Below are 17,877 nucleotides of genomic sequence, written 5' to 3'. Positions count from 1 at the left end.
ATAGAAATATATATGCTCAACCCAACTACAGTGCGAAATCATTCCGTTATAACTTTCCCCAGTTCGCCTAATGTGTGCGTGAGTTTTTTCCCCTTTGTGACAGCGCGATGCAGCCCAGCCTCAGTGGACTTCAATGGCATTTGGGAGCTATGCGCTTTCAATATCAAAATGCAAGACGGTTATTGGACAAATACTGCGAAAACGCCCACCCACTGAGTCTCACGGATTCCCAGCCTCAGTGGACTTCAATGGCATTTGGGAGCTATGCGCTTTTCAATATCAAAATGCAAGACGGTTATTGGACAAATACTGCGAAAACACCCGCCCACCGGACTCCCAGCCTCACAGTGGGAGGGACATGGCAGTTTCCGCGAGGAGACTGGTGATTGGTGAAAGCAGCCAGATATTTTCTTTGATTGACAGCTCGTTTCAAATATAGACAGGCAGCGGTGATTTCAGTTCAGTCCCATGCGGATTCGCAAGCGGTGTGGTGTATTGTAAGAGATCAGCTTACATTTCGATTTCATTCATTACATACGGTTTCTACCAGCTTTTTTAGTTTGTATATATTTTCATTGTAAATAAAGTGTAAATATAGTGTTGTCAAGTTTGCTATCTTAGTTCCAGAAATTTCGTTTATTTGAGTGACTGAACTTGAACTTGAGGGGGTTACTCAGCTAGCAAGAAAGCTGCACATGGATGCCAAGCATTGCTGATTTAATTTTGGCGAAGCCATTTGCCAGTCTTCCTTGCGAGGAAAAAATAAAAATTAAAGAGCAGGGTAGACCAACGCTTCAAACTGACTTGGTGAAAAAGGTAGGGAATAATACTTGTTCCTTTCAGCTCTCCTGGTACGAGAAAGTGAATTGGCTAACAGCAAGTGACCCACATCAACAACAGTAAATAGGCTACTTTAGTAATATGTCATGGATGGACCAAAAATATAGAAGCTATTTAAAATGTTTATGCTGAGTATATTATATTGGAATATATATTTTTCTGGATATGAATTAAACACAGCTACAATTTGGAAAACATTTTTAAACAAAAACACAGCCGAGAACATTTCACACTACAGACCTGGATTAAAAGTGAAGGGTTATCAAAATTGTCAATAAAACATTTCTCAGTCAAAATAAGTAAAATATAGGGAAAGTGTCATTGAATGAAATGTGTGGCACCCAGCTCTATGTTTGGCTCCCCAAGGTCAGTGCTTGTGCCTATTCCAGAACACTCTGCTGTTACTGCTGAGGTTCCTGACAAAGAGCTGCTTTCAATAATGATCAATTTTTAAACAACATGCCACAATTTTAAAATATAAAATGTTAAAATATACCCCCCCAACACCACCATCATGTATATTGGACAGTAGGCTAATGGGCCAAAAGAACCTGTTATTTCACAGTTTGTGACCCTGCCAACAATCAGCCAGATCAGAGGCAAGAGTATGGGCAAAATTGATGTGTTTTTTCGTTTAAAATCTGGAAATATCGTAACCGACCAGCCTCCCCTGTTTGAAAGACTACCAGCCGCCACTGGTTAACATACATATTGAAATGCTAGTGAATGAAACATAGGCACATATACAGTACCAGTCAAAGGTTTTGACACCCCTACTCATTCATAGAATTTTCTGTATTTTGACTATTTTCTACAATGCTGAAAACATCAAAACTATGAAATAACATATGGAACATAATGGAATTATGTGGTAAACAAAAAAGTGTTTAAAAAACAAAATATGTTTCATATTTTAGATTCTTCAAAGTAGCTAGTGTTTACCTTGATGATGCTTTCACACTATTGGCATTATCTTAACCAGCTTCATGAGGTAGTCACCTATAATGCTTTTCAATTAACAGGTGTGCCTCATCAAAAGTTAATTAGTGCAATTTCTTGCCTTTTTAATGCATTTGAGATCAAACAGTAAATTATAAAAATACAGTAAATAGCCCTATTCAACACCATAGCTGTAGTAATCCACATTATGTCAAGAACCGCTCAACTAAGTAAACAGAAACGACATCCGTCATTACTTTAAGACATGAAGTGACTTTTAATTAATAAAAATAAAGAAAAAACATTGAATTTGACAGTGTGTCCAAACTTTTGACTAGGAGCATCCATCATCAACCTTCGTATTGGGTCTGTCAGTGAACTGCAGTGGGTCAAGGAAGTTTTTGGTGGTGTTTCTGAGGTACCCCAAAATGTATCACTCAAAGGTCTTCTTTCCTATGGATGTGATAGTAAAATTTGGTCTATAATCATTCAGGCCAGTGATCTTAGGCTTCTCAGGAGGCAGGATGATCCCAATTCAGTTCAATTAAATTAAATCCAATTTTATTTTATTTGTATAGCGCTTTTAACAGTGGTCACAAAGCAGCTTTACAGGAATCCGAATTTTAAAAAATTATATTTGAATTAATCTCTCGGTTTTACACCACTTTACACATATGGTGAGGTCTTGAAGCAGCCAGAAACAATGCATAGTTCCAGAGACTGACTAGTCTGCACTCTGAGTATGGAAGGGCAGATGATGCTTGGAGTGGTGGAGGAAATGCTGGAGGCTTTGTGGGGAAAGGGGGTTATGAAGTAGGGAATCCAGTGGTGAATTGATTGTCCAAAATGTGAATTGATTGAGCAAAATTGGCCATGTTCTCAGGGAGGGAGGGGTGGGCATACTCTCTCAGCCCTAACAATCACAGCAACACTAACCAACTGTGAGCATCTGTGAGCTCACATAATGTAATCGGAAGTGGGTGGATAGCACTTTACTCCGAGTGTGTTACACCACCCCCTGACATTGCATGAGCAGCAGGAAGAAAATCAGGAGAAAAAAATAGAACTGGTTCATCTGGTCACATAAGTTAGGGACATTTAGGTTACAGATGATTGTGCAGGTGTTTATTTTTTAGTTGTAATATACTGAAGACCTCTATAGACAGAGGGACAGTCTCTGATAATCTTTCCTTTTGGCTGATCTGATTTTTTTCCCCTTGGAGTTTGGTTTTTGTATACCTCTGTGCTACCAATTTTGAGGGTGAAAAACCCATAAGAAAAAGATCACCTTATATTTATAAGGAATAACGACCAAAATAGCTTCAACATTTGTACAAATATTTGTAAACAAACATTTTTTTCCTCCTAACCCTCTCCTATTTAGGTACCATTTTGTAGAATTTGTAGTTTCTTACAGTAGAAATACATATAGTTGAACAACACTAGTCTGAAAGGGAGAAAATAATTGCCAACTAAGGTCTTGAGGAATTGAATACTTTGAATCAACATTGTCAGGCAATTAATTTGAGGAACTATTGCAACTGGGACCTTTAGAATGACCTGGAGTAAAGTTTTAAATGATCTTAATTTGTTTAATATGGACTGACTTTAATTAGGTTATGATATAGTATGATATAGATATTTATTCTATCCACATTCACTGGATATGAGCAATCGTACGCTCTGATTGGCTACTCTACTACTAGGCTACCAGCTCATATGAGCTGCACAGTGGTGTAGTGGTTAGCACTGTCGCCTCACAGCAAGAAGGTTCTGAGTTCGAGCCCAGTGGCCGGCGGGGGCCTTTCTGTATGGAGTGTGCATGTTCTCCCCGTGTCAGCATGGGTTTCCTCTGGATGCTCCAGTTTCCCCCACAGTCCAAAGACATGCAGTTAGGTTAACATGGGGCGGCTTTGAGCTGAAGTGCCCTTGAGCAAGGTACTTAACCCCTGACTGCTCCCCGGGCGCTGTAGTGTAGCTGCCCACTACTCTGGGTGCGTGTGTTCACTGCTTCAGATGGGTTAAATGCAGAGGATGAATCTCACCGTGTTTGAAGTGTGCATGTGACAAAGGCTTCTTCTTCTTCTTTTTCTTCATATACCGTGAGTAGAGAAAAACAAAATGGCAGCGCATGTTGCTGAACCAACCGAGGATGAAATAAAAACTCAACTTGAAAACAAAACCCCCCAAAAATACAAAATAGCAACAACATATGGAATAAAAGTATTTGATGGAAAGAACATCCATCCATCCATTATCTGTAGCCGCTTATCTTGCTCTACAGGGTCGCAGGCAAGCTGGAGCCTATCCCAGCTGACTATGGGATACTATTTTTAAAAATAAAAATAAAAATGCTCTGTTTCTCAAAATCCAGTGAATGTGGATAGAATAAAACAGTTATTCCACTCAATCTCATCGTACATGGCTTATAGCCAACTCGGCGCTACGCTCCTCATCAGCTATCAGCTCATTTCATGGAATAACTGTTAAATATATGAAGACAACCGATATGTAAAATTGTTTGTAAAGTTTGCCAGTGTTTCTAGCTCTTCTATGCTCCTGACCAATGCACTTAACCTTAAATTGCTATTGATGTGGAAAATGTGCTTCGGTGCTATTTTGATGCAAAGAAATTATTTTATTCAGGAAGCTACTAACTAGAATACTTTCTGTCATGGGTCAATGTTGTGGTGATTTCAAAATTGTTTAATTTTTAAAGATGTTTAAGATTTGTACTTAAACTGTAAAACTATCACTGATCATGTGTTTTCCTTCAAGAATGTGGAAGAGGAGGATGATGCTGTTTAACACGATTGTGCTGGGCTTACTGTACATGGCACCAGTTGGCCAGACACAGGATTGTCACAGTAAGTGCTGCCCACTTGACTGTTTCAGTGGTTAATATACTTAGTGTGTAACAGCAAATTAATCAGTTGACCATGAAACATGAAATACATTTTTAATAGTAACTTACAGTCCTTCATTTGGACATCTTAATAATTATTTTCACTCCTTGAAGTTGCTCTAAACTGTGGCAAGACAAACAAATATCACATATATAATATATTACTTTATTATTACAAATAACTACAATGCTATACATTTGTAGTAAATTAATAAATAGTTTTTAGAATATATGCTGGTGATATTGTATGTATTGTACTGAGGTCCTTTATGTGTTATATTCTCCAGAAATTATAGAATGCCCCATAGACCTGTACTTCGTTATCGATACATCAGAGACCATCGCTCTCCAGGAGCCTCCACCAGGTAGCCTGGTTAACAGTGTTACAAATTTCACCAAGAAATTTGTTGAACGACTGGAAGATATTGATTACAAGCACAGGGTGAAGATTACCTGGAATGTGGGTGGACTCCACTTCTCCATGACACAGCCGATCATTAGCAAACTCACCAACAAGCAAGACTTCATCACAAAATTAAAGCTGATCAGTTATTTAGGCAAGGGCACCTTCATTGACTGCGCCCTCAAGAAAATGTCTGAGGAGATTATGATTATACCATCTGATCCTACGATCAAGAGACAGCGCTTTGCCGTTGTCATCACAGACGGCCATGTGACTGGAAACCCCTGTGAAGGCATCAAGGTGGCAGCAGAGCGGGCTCGAGACAAGGGCATTAAGATATTTTCCATAGCATCATCTAACAAGCTGGAGGAAATAGGCCTCAGAGAAATTGCTAATAGTCCTGTTGGAGTTTACCGCAGCAACTACATGGCTGTTGATCTCTCCAAAGGACGACCTGAGCTTTTAACAAACCATATTGACCGCATTTACAACACCATGGTAATGTCTCACTCCATACCTTGCATGTGTATGTGCTTCTTTGTCAAATTGAGTTGAACTCCATTTATCCACCATCGTATGTTTTCTTTTTCACTTTTGTTTGCCCTTTTGTGAGTGACTAGTTTTAATCTGCCTCCTTTTTTTTGTTGTTCTCCAGCTACATCTCGCTTATCAAGAGGTAAGATTCCTTGAGCCATTTCTCTCATAATATGCCAAACTACTATCATATGCTCTCTGGATTTTTATACAAATGTATTAATGCATACAAATGCATTAATTTTGTCTTTCTAACAGTGCTACAGTGTGAAATGTCTTCCAACACCTGGACCCCCTGGTCCCGTTGGTCCCAGGGGACAGAAAGTGAGTTGGGACTTCATTATATTCACTGTATTTAATTGCTGTCATATTTAATTGATAATGAGATGAGATGGGACTGTTATGTAATGTATTTTTTTTTTTTAATGTTGTGCTTTCTCATTCTTTAATGCTGATTACAGGGTGCTAAAGGAGACAGTGGTCCTACAGGTCCCAAAGGTGACAGAGGTCACCCTGTGAGTACAAACTATTAGTCCATTCCTGGAAATGTTTGAGCCACATTTTCTCACATAAAACACAGAAATATAGTCTTTTCAAATGTAAAACTCATGAAGTATTTGAACAAAATCTTAAATCAGAAGCCTGTAAGACAAACAGTAGAGGTGTATGTTGTTGGTGAACAGCAGATAGCTTCGGCAGTCACTTGTTGCAAGTCCAAATCACATCTTAAGTTTTTCAATGTGAAGTTAATGCTTCAGTTTGGGTGAACACAAAAATCATTCGGTGTTTCATTGCACTTCGGTATATTATTTCTTGGGAATGCACTACAGTACACAAGATAGAGCATTTCTCGAGTTTAATGTTGAAACCTGTACACTTGAAATCTAACATAATAAATAATAAACATGTGTATTACTACTCTAAAATCTGTTTTTATCCAGTATAATTTGATCAAATACACCTATTCATGTGTACCCTGGTTACAACTTCCAGCATGATGCAGGGCTAAGTTTAAACATCAAAATTTTGTTTTTCATTAGTTATACTTTCTTCATTATTTCAATCAAATATAGTCATTTTTTACTATTTGAAATGTACAGGTTAGTGTCAATACATATCACAAATATATACGGTGGTGCTTGAAAGTTTGTGAACCCTTTAGAATTTACTATATTTCTGCATAAATATGACCCAAAAATATTATCAGATTTTCACACAAGTCCTAAAAGTAGATAAAGAGACCTCTGTTAAACAAATGGGACAAAAATATTATACTTGATCATTTATTTATTGAGGAAAATGATCCAATATTGCATATCTGTGAGTGGCAAAAGTATGTGAACCTCTAGGATTAGTAACTACTAATTTGAAGGTGAAATTAGAGTCAGGTGTTTTCAATGAATGGGATGACAATCAGGTGTGAGTGGGCACCCTGTTTTATTTAAAGAACAGGGATCTATCAAAGTCTGATCTTCACAACACGTGTTTGTGGAAGTGTATCATGGCACTAACAAAGGAGATTTCGGAGGACCTCAGAAAAAGCGTTGTTGATGCTCATCAGCCTGGAAAAGTTTACAAAACCATCTCTAAAGAGTTTGGACTCCACCAATCCACAGTCAGACAGATTGTGTACTAAAGGAGGAAATTCAAGACAATTGTTACCCTCCCCAGGAGTGGTCGACCAACAAAGATCACTCCAAGAGCAAGGCATGTAATAGTCAGCAAGGTCACAAAGGACCCCAGGGTAACTTCTAAAGAACTGAAGACCTCTCTCACATTGGCTAATGTTAATGTTCATGAGTCCACCATCAGGAGAACACTGAACAACAATGGTGTGCATGGCAGGATTGCAAGAAGAAAGCCACTGCTCTCCAAAAAGAACATTGCTGCTCGTCTGCAGTTTGCTAAAGATCACGTGGACAAGCCAGAAGGCTATAGACCACTTGCATGTGACATCACAGCCAATCCAGATTGTAAACAGACGCCAGCTTGTCGGTCAAACGCCATATTTCCGCCTTCTACTTCTGCTTCTACTTCTACCTTTTCTTCTGGAAAACCCTACTATATACAATTCTACTACAACATCAACTCCACTGAAAATCAATAAAACATAAGACGAGTGGAATCCTGTGTCCGAGTCCTTCCCTTTCAAGTGTGGGAAACCCATGATGCTTACATACACTTGACAGTAGGCTGCCACGGGACCCTGACAGGTGTGCAAAATGGATTGCTGCTATCAGGTATACCATATATACAGTAATAGTGATAGACTACTGATACTTGATCTAACTGATAATATAAAATATTCAACCATAATAGTGGATATGGCGGCGCATGATGGGGATGCTGCGGCTACAAGCTCTCCCTACCTGTGCACGTTTTTTATGTTTTTTGTGTGTATTTTTGCGTGTTGTTCATCTGTACCGGACTTCAATATCCACTACAACCATATGGACTTACTGGACATTGGTTTCCAGCAGAAAATGACGGTTTGTAGCGATTTCCATCGCATGCACAACATTCCGGACGAGATAGCGAGACCAGCGGGGTCTCCATGGATTGTTATTGGGTCTGGCAGGCGAAGGAGGCGGCGTCGGGAGAGGAAGCAAAAGTGAGGCTGCAGAGCCGGCCTGTTGACTAAGCTCAGAAAACAGCCACTCAAACCTCCATGGTAAACAAGACGGATGATTTGGAATTACAGCTGGAATTACCTTATTCTATTCTATTCTGTTCTATAATCGGCTGGTCAGTGCTATACTAGATACTACTGATATAGCTAGTATCAGTACTAGTACTCAATACTTAAGTGACTTACCCGTCCAATGAGGATTGTTATTTTCTTGTTTACAAGATGCCACATCTGAGGGGGGCTGACAAATCCTGAATTTCTGTAAAGATAACTGTCCAGAGATTTATAAGCACACAGTGCTTCACCACTGAACAGCGAGGGAAAGTTAATGAGGTAATTACACACATCTGGGTATTCCACCTCTGGCAGTTCAATATCCACTGACACGGTCATGAAAACTACGTCCGGTAATCGATAAGGGTCACTAATCTGTAGGTCGTTTATTTTAGACATATATCTAGTTATCTGTTCATTAGAAAAATGAGCCGTGTAGTCCATCGGTTATATTCAGCTGTGTTGTTGACCGACAAGATGGCGGCTGTTTACATTCCAGCCGGGATTTGGTCACGTGACTGCAAGAGGTCTATTGGAAAAATGTTTTGTGGACGGATGAGAACAAAAATAGAACTTTCTGGTTTAAATGAGAAGCATTATGTTTGGAGAAAGGAAAACACTGCATTCCAGCATCAGAACCTTCTCCCATCTGTGAAACATGGTGGTGGTGGTATCATGGTTTGAGCCTGTTTTGCTGCCTCTAGGCCAGGACAGCTTGCCATCACTGGAACAATGAATTCTGAATTATACCAGCGAATTCTAAAGGAAAATGTCAGGCCATCTGTCCATGAACTGAATCTCAAGAGAAGGTGGGTCATGCAGCAAGACAATGACCCTAAGCACACAAGTCATTCTACCAAAGAATGGTTAAAGAAGAATAAAGTTAATGTTTTGGAATGGTCAAGTCAAAGTCCTGACCTTAATCCAATTGAAATGTTGTGGAAGGACCTGAAGCGAGCAGTTCATGTGAGGAAACCCACCAACATCCCAGAGTTGAAGCTGTTCTGTATGGAGGAATGGGCTAAAATTCCTCCAAGCCTGTGTGCAGGACTGATCAACAGTTACCGGAAACGCTTATTTGCAGTTATTGCTGCACAAGGGGGTCACACCAGATACTGAAAGCAAAGGTTCACATACTTTGGCCACTCACAGATATGTAATATTGGATCATTTTCCTCAATACATAAATGACCAAGTATAATATTTTTGTCTCATTTGTTTAACTGGGTTCTCTTTATCTACTTTTAGAACTTGTGTGAAAATCTGATGATGTTTTAGGTCATATTTATGCAGAAATATAGAAAATTCTAAAGGGTTCACAAACTTTCAAGCACCACTGTAATATCAATAATATCATTAAGACCTATTGCTAACAAAGCTGTTTTTGTAGTGTGGGTGTTCCTTCATCCTCTGCATTTGGGAGACATCTGTTTTAGAGCCATACCAAACCTTATACTACTGCAAGTGTCAGATTAATAGTGAAGTGCTTCATGTTAATTAATTTTAATTAGTGGGTATCGATGCTCCTAAGGTAGCTGTTAGTTTTACAACAATAATAAAGAAGGAGGACTACCTCAGAATCCTTCAGCATAACCTCAATCCATCAACTAGATGCTTGTAACTTGGACACAGTTGAGTGTTCCAACAGGACAATGACCCCAAACACATCAAAGCTGGTTGTAGAATGGATAAATCAGGATAACATTAAGCTTTTAGAATGGCCTTCCCAAAGTCCTGACCTCAACCGCATTGAAAATATGTGGATTTTGCTTAAAAGTCTAAGCCAGGAAACACACAAATTTAATTGAACTCTACCAATTCCACCAAGAAGAGTGGGCAAATATCCAACCAGAATTCTGCCAGAAGCTAGGTGATGGCTACCAAAAGCATCTGGTCAAGTGAAACTTGCTAAGGGACATTTAGCCAAATATTAGGTGTGCTACAGTGTCTTGCAAAAGTATTCCCCCCTGTGTTTGGCCTTGTTTTGTCACATTACAAGCTGGAATTTATTTATTTATTTATTTATGGGGAGGGGGTTTTGCACAATTTGATTTACACAACCTGCCTACCATTTTAAAGGTGAAAATTGTTTTTCATTAAGATGAAAAAACAGAAACCTGGAGTGTGCATAGGTATTCACCCCCTTTCATATGAAACCCCTAAATAAGAGCTGGTCCAATTCACTTCATAAGTCACATAATTAGTTGATTAAGATCCACCTGTGGGCAATCAAGGTGTCACATGATCTGTCACATGATGTATGGATAAATGAACCTGTTCTGGAAGGACCCTGACTCTGCAACACTACTAAGCAAGCAACATGGAAACCAAGGAGCACTCCAAACAGGTCAGAGACAAAGTTATGGAGAAGTATAGATCAGGGTTGGGTTATAAAAAATATCCCAAACTTTGAATACCCCACAGAGCACCATTAAATCCATTATAGCAAAATGGAAAGAATATGGCACCACTACAACCCTGACAAGAGAAGACTGCCCACCAAAACTCACAGACCAGGCACGGAGGGCATTAATCAGAGATGAAACAAAGACACCAAAGATAACACTGAAGGAGCTGCAAAGATACACAGCGGAGATGGGAGTATTTATCTATAGGACCACTTTAAGCCATACACTCCATAGAGCAGGGCTTTATGGAAGCATGGGCAGAAAAAAAGCCATTGCTTGAAGAAAAAAATAAGAAAACACATTTGGAGTTTGCCCAAGAGCATGTGGCAGACTCCCCAAACACATGGAAGAAGATTCTTTGGTCAGATGAGACTAAAATTGAACTTTTTGACCACCATGGGAAATGCCATGTGTGGCACAAACCCAACACCCTGAGAGCACCATTCCTACAGTGAAGCATGGTGGTGGCAGCAGCATGCTGTGGGGATATTTTTCATCTGTAGGGACAGGAAAGCTGGTCAGAACTGAAGGAAAGTTGGATAGCACTAAATACAGGGTGATTCTGGAGGAAAACCTGTTTGAGTCAGCCAGAGGTTTGAGACTGGGATAAAGGTTCACATTCCAGCAGGACAACAACCATAAACATACTGCTAAAGCTACACTGAAGTGGTTTAAAGGGAAACATTTAAATGTCTCGGAATGGTCTAATCAAAGCCCAGACATCAATCCAATTGAGAATCTGTGGCATAACTTGAAGATTGCTGTACACCAACGCAACCTATCTAACTTGAAGGAGTTGGAGCAGTTTTGCCTTGAGGAATGGGCAAAAATCCCAGTGGCTAGATGTGCTAAGCTAATAGTGACATACCCCAAGAGACTTGCAGCTGTAATTGCAGCATAAAGGCCAATTTATGCTGACAAAGCAGTCCTCGCAGATGGCGTCGCAGATGGCGTCTGCGTAGCCCCCCCACCTTCACAGATGCTCTGCGCGCACCTCCCAAAAATTGTGACCACCGCAGAAGCCTCGCAGACAGTGTCGCAGATAAGAGGGCTCTGATTGGTCCACTCTACATCCGCTGTACACGCACTTCCGCTTCCCTACTTTCCCGGTTTGTTTTGTTTTCACGACCGCCATTTTTAAAAACACGAGTGAAGATGGAGCAGCACGAAGAGCGGTTGATTGAGGAAGTGAGGAAGTACATACATCTATACGACTCCAGTTCTAGTCATTATAAGTAACCGGAGGATAAACACTCCACTAACCACACCCACCAACTACTCCTAGCGATTTCGCGACTTCGCGCCCCCTTGCGTTGTGGCGGTGAATAACATCGCGCATGCCTATTACTCCCCGCTCAACGATAAATTACAACTGTCTGTGAAAAGCTATCTGCGAAAGCCTTGTCGCAAGAGCATGCAGAGGCCCTAAGGTGGTTCTACAGAGTATTGACTTTGTTGTTGTTGTTGTTTTTTGGGGGGTGAGATACCTATGCATACTCCAGATTTCTGTTTATCTTATTTATTGTTTGTGTCACAATAAAGCAACAATTTGCACCTTTAAAGTGGTAGGCATGTTGTGTAAATCAAAAGGTGCTAAACCCCCAAAAATCCATTTTAATTCTAGCTTGTAAAGCGACAAAACAGAACAAACAACAAGGGGATGAATACTTTTGCAAGACACTGTATGCATATTTTTGACCCTGTTTATTTCAGAAAACCCAAAATGAATAAACTTGTGTAACCATTTCTTGTTTTTTTTCCTGTTAAAGATGTATGTTGTACGATCTTTCTTCCCCAGACAAAGAACAGTTTAAAGAAATCACTGAAAGCCCAATATTGCCATGACATTCATGTCCATGATGGGTGTTTGTAAACTTTTAAACTCAATTGTATATATACAGTCTATATAATGAAGTAACATGAATAGTGAAGTTGTGTTCACACACAGAAATGTACAAATGTATTCAACAATTTATATGAATTAAGTAACAAATAACAAAAATATTAGATAAAATTGCGATGCATAAAGTTGCAGGTAGTCGGTTTCATGATTTACATTTTAATGATTTTTCCCCCTGTTTGTTAACTGGACAAAAATTATTTTAATTGTTACATTCAGTGGCACACTGAAAATTATTTGCATCTCATTTCATGAGAGGTTGCACTACATTTTGTGTTTTATTTTGTTTTATAATATTGTTTTTTCTCACCGTGGATTCAATAGTTTATTTGGAAAGGTGACAATAAACAGTCACTTAGTATTTAACTGTAAATTTAATATACTACTAATTACTAATTTTGCTCATGTTAGATTTTCAAAATGCATTCAGTTCAGTGAGGAATGTATTCTAACATATAGAAGAATTTGGGAAATAGGACATGTCTGTCTTTAACTGGAACTTGTAAACTTGAGAGTTTGCTTCCTGCTTGCTAAACAATACCTCTGCGATGATAATAAAACCTCCAGGAATCAAGACAGCCGGGTGAGTTTTATAATGGACATGGACCTACAGCTCTATGATGCAATATTTAATTTTATTCTGTGTTTACTTACAGGGTGATCCTGGTATTGAAGGTCCTATTGGTTACCCTGGACCGAAAGTACGTATTTCATAATATGCATTCATTGTTTTTCGTGTCGGTTCCAGATATTGTATGTGTCTGACCATATTTTTTTTTCCTGTTTTCACCTTCTCCTGTTTTAGGGAGAACATGGTTTCAAAGGTGAAAAGGTAGGATTTTTTATATGACCTACAAACATAAGTGTCGGTCTTATATATTTAATGCAAATATTTAATAAATTATTTTGATTTTTTTTTCATCATAGGGAGAAATTGGCTCACAAGGAAGGAAGGTAAGGTCATACATCATTCTGTCTTTGTAGCTGTATGAGCTAATTTACTTTAAGATGGAGAAAATAGTCAAATTATTAAGGTCTGGCACTTTCAAGTAATGCCATGTTATTTGATCTCTCCTATTTTACTAGGGAGTTTCAGGGGTGTCAGGACGCAATGGCACTGATGGTCAAAAGGTGAGAGTCATCGACTGAAGTGGATGAAAGCTAATAGTTCAGAAGTTATTGAAAAAAAAGAGTCATCAATTAACAAATAAACAATCTTTTTTGCAGGGCAAAATTGGTCGCATTGGGGCTCCTGGCTGTAAAGGTGAACCAGGTGGCCCGGTATGTATGTGATGTGCCTTTTGTCAGCAAAAACCTGACACTGTGCAATTACTGTGTAATTATAGCTGTTTACTCTATTAACAGGGTCCTCATGGTTATTCAGGAGATGTTGGACAGAGTGGCCCAAAAGGAAGTCCTGGAGAGAAGGTATTCGGTTAGTTTTACAGAAAAAAGTGAACTTTGTGTACTTTTTATGTGCAGTGATCTGACATCCGCTTTGTTTCTAGGGAGATCCAGGTCGACCTGGGAGATCAGGGCCAGCTGGACCTCCAGGAGACCCTGGTCCCAAGGTACACTAAACAAGTCAAAGAAAGGAATTAATTCATGAATTAGTGCATAATAATAATAATAATAATAATAATAATAATAATAATAATAATAATAATAATAATAATAATCACACTTCCTGCAGGGTGAGAGAGGTAGTCCAGGCACACCAGGTGCCCCAGGGCAGAAGGGCCCTAAAGTTAGTATTTGCCTATTTTTTCCCTGCTATTTTATTTATATTAAGAAATGCTTCTACTTGTAACACTTTGATTTTGATTTCCAGGGGACAGTTGGAGACCCTGGCCCTAAGGGCGACCCTGTAAGTGAAAGCATGCGTATTGCCATGTCTCTCTATCCACAATGATGTGGACATACAAGTCTAAAAGCTGATCATTTCTTTTGTCTTGATAGGGAAGAAGAGGAGACTATGGACCAAAGGGAGGTCAAGGACCAGATGGGCCAAAAGGAGAGAAGGTAGGTGCTGATTGGTTTCAGCCCAGTGTATGAGAGGACTTATATTGTCTCAGCAACTGATTCCACTGAAACAGATCAGTAATCATAAGTGAGAAATGGATGTGTTTCAGGGTGAACCAGGACCTGAAGGTCTAAGAGGGCTTCCAGGTGAAGGTGGCAATAAAGGAACCAAGGTAATGATTTTATTATTATTACAAGTGTTTGTAATGCATCCAGAGCTGAAGCTTATATTTTCTTAATGTGTTTAGGGAGATCCAGGACTTCCAGGACCAAGAGGTCCACCAGGACAAATCGGAGAGCCAGGAAGAAATGTAAGACCATGGCACAACACAATCTACTGTGTAACTCTGCAGTGAGAATGTGAATGTGAACAGCTCCAAAAAATTTAAATCAATCAATCAGGACAAATTAATATGAGTCGTATTATTACTGTTGGAATCAGAATGGAGGAAGTGATACAAAACAACATTTCTGGTTTTGGACTTTGTATTACATTTTATTGTTGTTGAATTTTGTGCTTTATATTGGAGGAGCTGATCTTAAATTGTTAAAATATTTAAAAATTTTAAACAGTCTTTCTTTGTGGTAGGGGAGCCGTGGTGACCCTGGTGATGCTGGCCCAAGAGGAGACCCAGGACCCCCAGGACCAAAAGTATGTCCAATATTCTTACAAATCTCAAAATGATAACGGATTAATTTTTTTAGGAAAAAAAAACATAAAATACTTTGAACAGCAGTGAAGAAAATTGACCAGGCAGAAAAAAAGTGGTTCGCTGAAAGGCAAGGAACATGGGACATGAAAGGTACATGTATGTTTGGGTCTTACATTTGTTTCAAGATTAACTTGGAGGAAAATTGGAAAAGGCGCAAATTATTTAGTGGTCACACCAGATCTTTGCCTTGATATTTTTACTGTTGTTTGATACACATACATCAAAAAAAAAAAATATATATATATATATATATATATGTTTTGGGGGGCAGCATGGTGGTGTCGTGGTTAGAGCTGTCGCCTCACAGCAAGAAGGTCCAGGTTCAAGCCCCATGGCCGGCGAGGGCCTTTCTGTGTGGAGTTTGCATGTTCTCCCCGTGTCTGCGTGGGTTTCCTCTGGGTGCTCCGGTTTCCCCCACAGTCCAAAGACATGCAGGTTAGGTTAACTGGTGACTCTAAATTGACTGTAGGTGTGAATGTGAGTGTGAATGGTTGTCTGTGTCTATGTGTCAGCCCTGTGATGACCTGGCGACTTGTCCAGGGTGTACCCCGCCTTTCGCCCGTAGTCAGCTGGGATAGGCTCCAGCTTGCCTGCGACCCTGTAAAACAGGATAAAGTGGCTAGAGATAATGAGATGAGATATGTGTTTTGGACATGAACTGGACAGCAGACCAGACTGCACTTACTAGTGCGTCTCAAAAAATTAGATTATAGTGGAAAAAGTTTGGGGGTTTTTTTGGTAATTTAATTCAAAAAAGTAAACTTTCATATATTCTATATTTATTACACATAAAGTGAAATATTTCAAACCTTTTTTCATTTTAATTGTGATGATTATGGCTCATGAAAATCAGAAATCCAGTGTCTCAAATGATTAGAATATTTCCTAAGATCAATCAAAAAATGATTTACAATAAAGAAATGTTCAACTTCTGAAAATTATGTTCATTTATACACTTCCTTGGGGCTCCTTTACCATGAATTACTGCATCACTGTGGCGTGGCATGGAGGTGATCAGCCTGTGGCATTACTGAGGTGTTATTGAAACCCAGGTTGCTTTGATAACAGCCTTTGGCTCGTCTGTATTTTGGGGTCAGATGTTTCTCATCTTCCTCTTGACAATAGCACAGAGATTTTCTCTGGGCGAGTCAGGCGAGTTGGCTGGCCAATCAAGCACAGTAATATCATGGTCAGCAAACTTTTTGGTAGTGGTTTTGGCACTGTGGGCAGGTGATAAGTCCTGCTGAAAAAGGAAATCGGCATCTCTATAAAGCTTGTCAGCAGATGGAAGCATGAAGTGCTCTAAAATCTCCTGGTAGATGCTTCACTGACTTTGGACTTGATAAAACACAGTGGACCAACATCAGCAGATGACATGCCACCCCAAATCATCACAGACTGTAGAAACCTCACACTGGACTTCAAACACCTTGGATTCTGGGCCTCTCCACTCTTCCTCCAGACTCAAGGACCTTGATTTCTAAATGAAATGCAAAATGTACTTTCATCTGAAAAGAGGACTTTGGATCACTGGGTAAGATTCCAGTTCTTTCTCTCCTTAGCCCAGGTAAGATGCTTCTGATGTTGTCTCTGCTTCAGGAATGGCTTGATATTAGGAATGCGACAGTTGTAGCCCCTTTCCTGAAGGCATTTGTGCATGCTGGTTCTTGATGCACTGACACCAGCCTCAGTCCACTCTTTGTGAAGCTCTCCCAAGTTCTTGAATCGACTTTTCTTGACAAACCTCTCAAGGCTGCAGTCATCCCTGTTGCTTGTGCACCTTTTCCAGCCAGCTCCTTCAGCAAATGACCTTCTGTGACTTACTCTCTGGAACAGTTCCTTGATGAGGGTGGAGTAGAGAAGCACAGCAGGTGGGAATTGATGTACACACACTCTTTATTTTCATTTATTTTCTGCTTTTCACTATCACACACTCACACTCACACACACCCACATACACATATGTGTTCTGGTCAGGAGAGCTCCCCTCTCTCTGCACTCTCCCTCCTTTTCTATCCTCTGTCATTGCAACACAAACACACATGAATTAGACACAGGTGCATTGACTTTGCCACTCACCTTCCCTGGCCCCACCCTCCATTCACAAACTGACACTAGGCCACACCCCTGCTGCCACATACCCCCCACCGCCCGACTCAGGCCGGGGAGCCATCCGGCCTGCAGCGGACCCCCCCCCCAATGGGACAGGAAGTCCACCACTACCATCTGCGCCCCCGGCCTGTGGACCACCTCGAATTTAAATGGCTGGAGGGCTAGATACCAACGGGTGATCCGCGCATTGGCATCTTTCATGCGGTGGAGCCACTGGAGGAGCGTGTGATCCGAACAGAGGGTGAAAGGGCACCCCGATGGCCAAGCACTCTTTCTCGATGGTGCTGTATTTACTCTTGCACATCAAGAGTTTGCAGCTGATATACAGCACGGTGCATTCCTCGCCCTCCACCTCCTGGGACAAAATGGCCCCCAGCCCTCTGTCCGATGCGTCCGTCTGCAAAATAAAGGGGAGAGA

General features: G+C 40.2%; 1 protein-coding gene across 2 annotated transcripts in view; it reads left to right on the top strand.

The window, feature by feature from the left end:
• col6a2 (collagen, type VI, alpha 2) overlaps positions 1-17,877 on the top strand; it is a 49,692-nt gene that overhangs the window by 17,185 nt on the left and 14,630 nt on the right. For both annotated transcript variants that reach the window (XM_060941754.1, XM_060941755.1), the window contains exons 2-19: positions 4,558-4,646; positions 4,972-5,585; positions 5,743-5,763; positions 5,880-5,945; positions 6,083-6,136; positions 13,269-13,313; positions 13,418-13,444; positions 13,540-13,566; positions 13,699-13,743; positions 13,840-13,893; positions 13,978-14,040; positions 14,121-14,183; positions 14,306-14,359; positions 14,444-14,479; positions 14,572-14,634; positions 14,745-14,807; positions 14,883-14,945; positions 15,224-15,286. In XM_060941754.1, coding sequence (XP_060797737.1) covers positions 4,559-4,646; positions 4,972-5,585; positions 5,743-5,763; positions 5,880-5,945; positions 6,083-6,136; positions 13,269-13,313; positions 13,418-13,444; positions 13,540-13,566; positions 13,699-13,743; positions 13,840-13,893; positions 13,978-14,040; positions 14,121-14,183; positions 14,306-14,359; positions 14,444-14,479; positions 14,572-14,634; positions 14,745-14,807; positions 14,883-14,945; positions 15,224-15,286 — 1,509 coding nt within the window. In that variant the 5' untranslated portion in view covers position 4,558. The remainder of the gene's footprint in view (positions 1-4,557; positions 4,647-4,971; positions 5,586-5,742; positions 5,764-5,879; positions 5,946-6,082; positions 6,137-13,268; positions 13,314-13,417; positions 13,445-13,539; positions 13,567-13,698; positions 13,744-13,839; positions 13,894-13,977; positions 14,041-14,120; positions 14,184-14,305; positions 14,360-14,443; positions 14,480-14,571; positions 14,635-14,744; positions 14,808-14,882; positions 14,946-15,223; positions 15,287-17,877) is intronic.

The sequence above is a fragment of the Neoarius graeffei genome, chromosome 15 (assembly GCF_027579695.1).
Source record: "Neoarius graeffei isolate fNeoGra1 chromosome 15, fNeoGra1.pri, whole genome shotgun sequence".
Lineage (NCBI taxonomy): Eukaryota > Metazoa > Chordata > Actinopteri > Siluriformes > Ariidae > Neoarius > Neoarius graeffei.
This window is presented reverse-complemented; position numbering and strand designations above follow the sequence as displayed.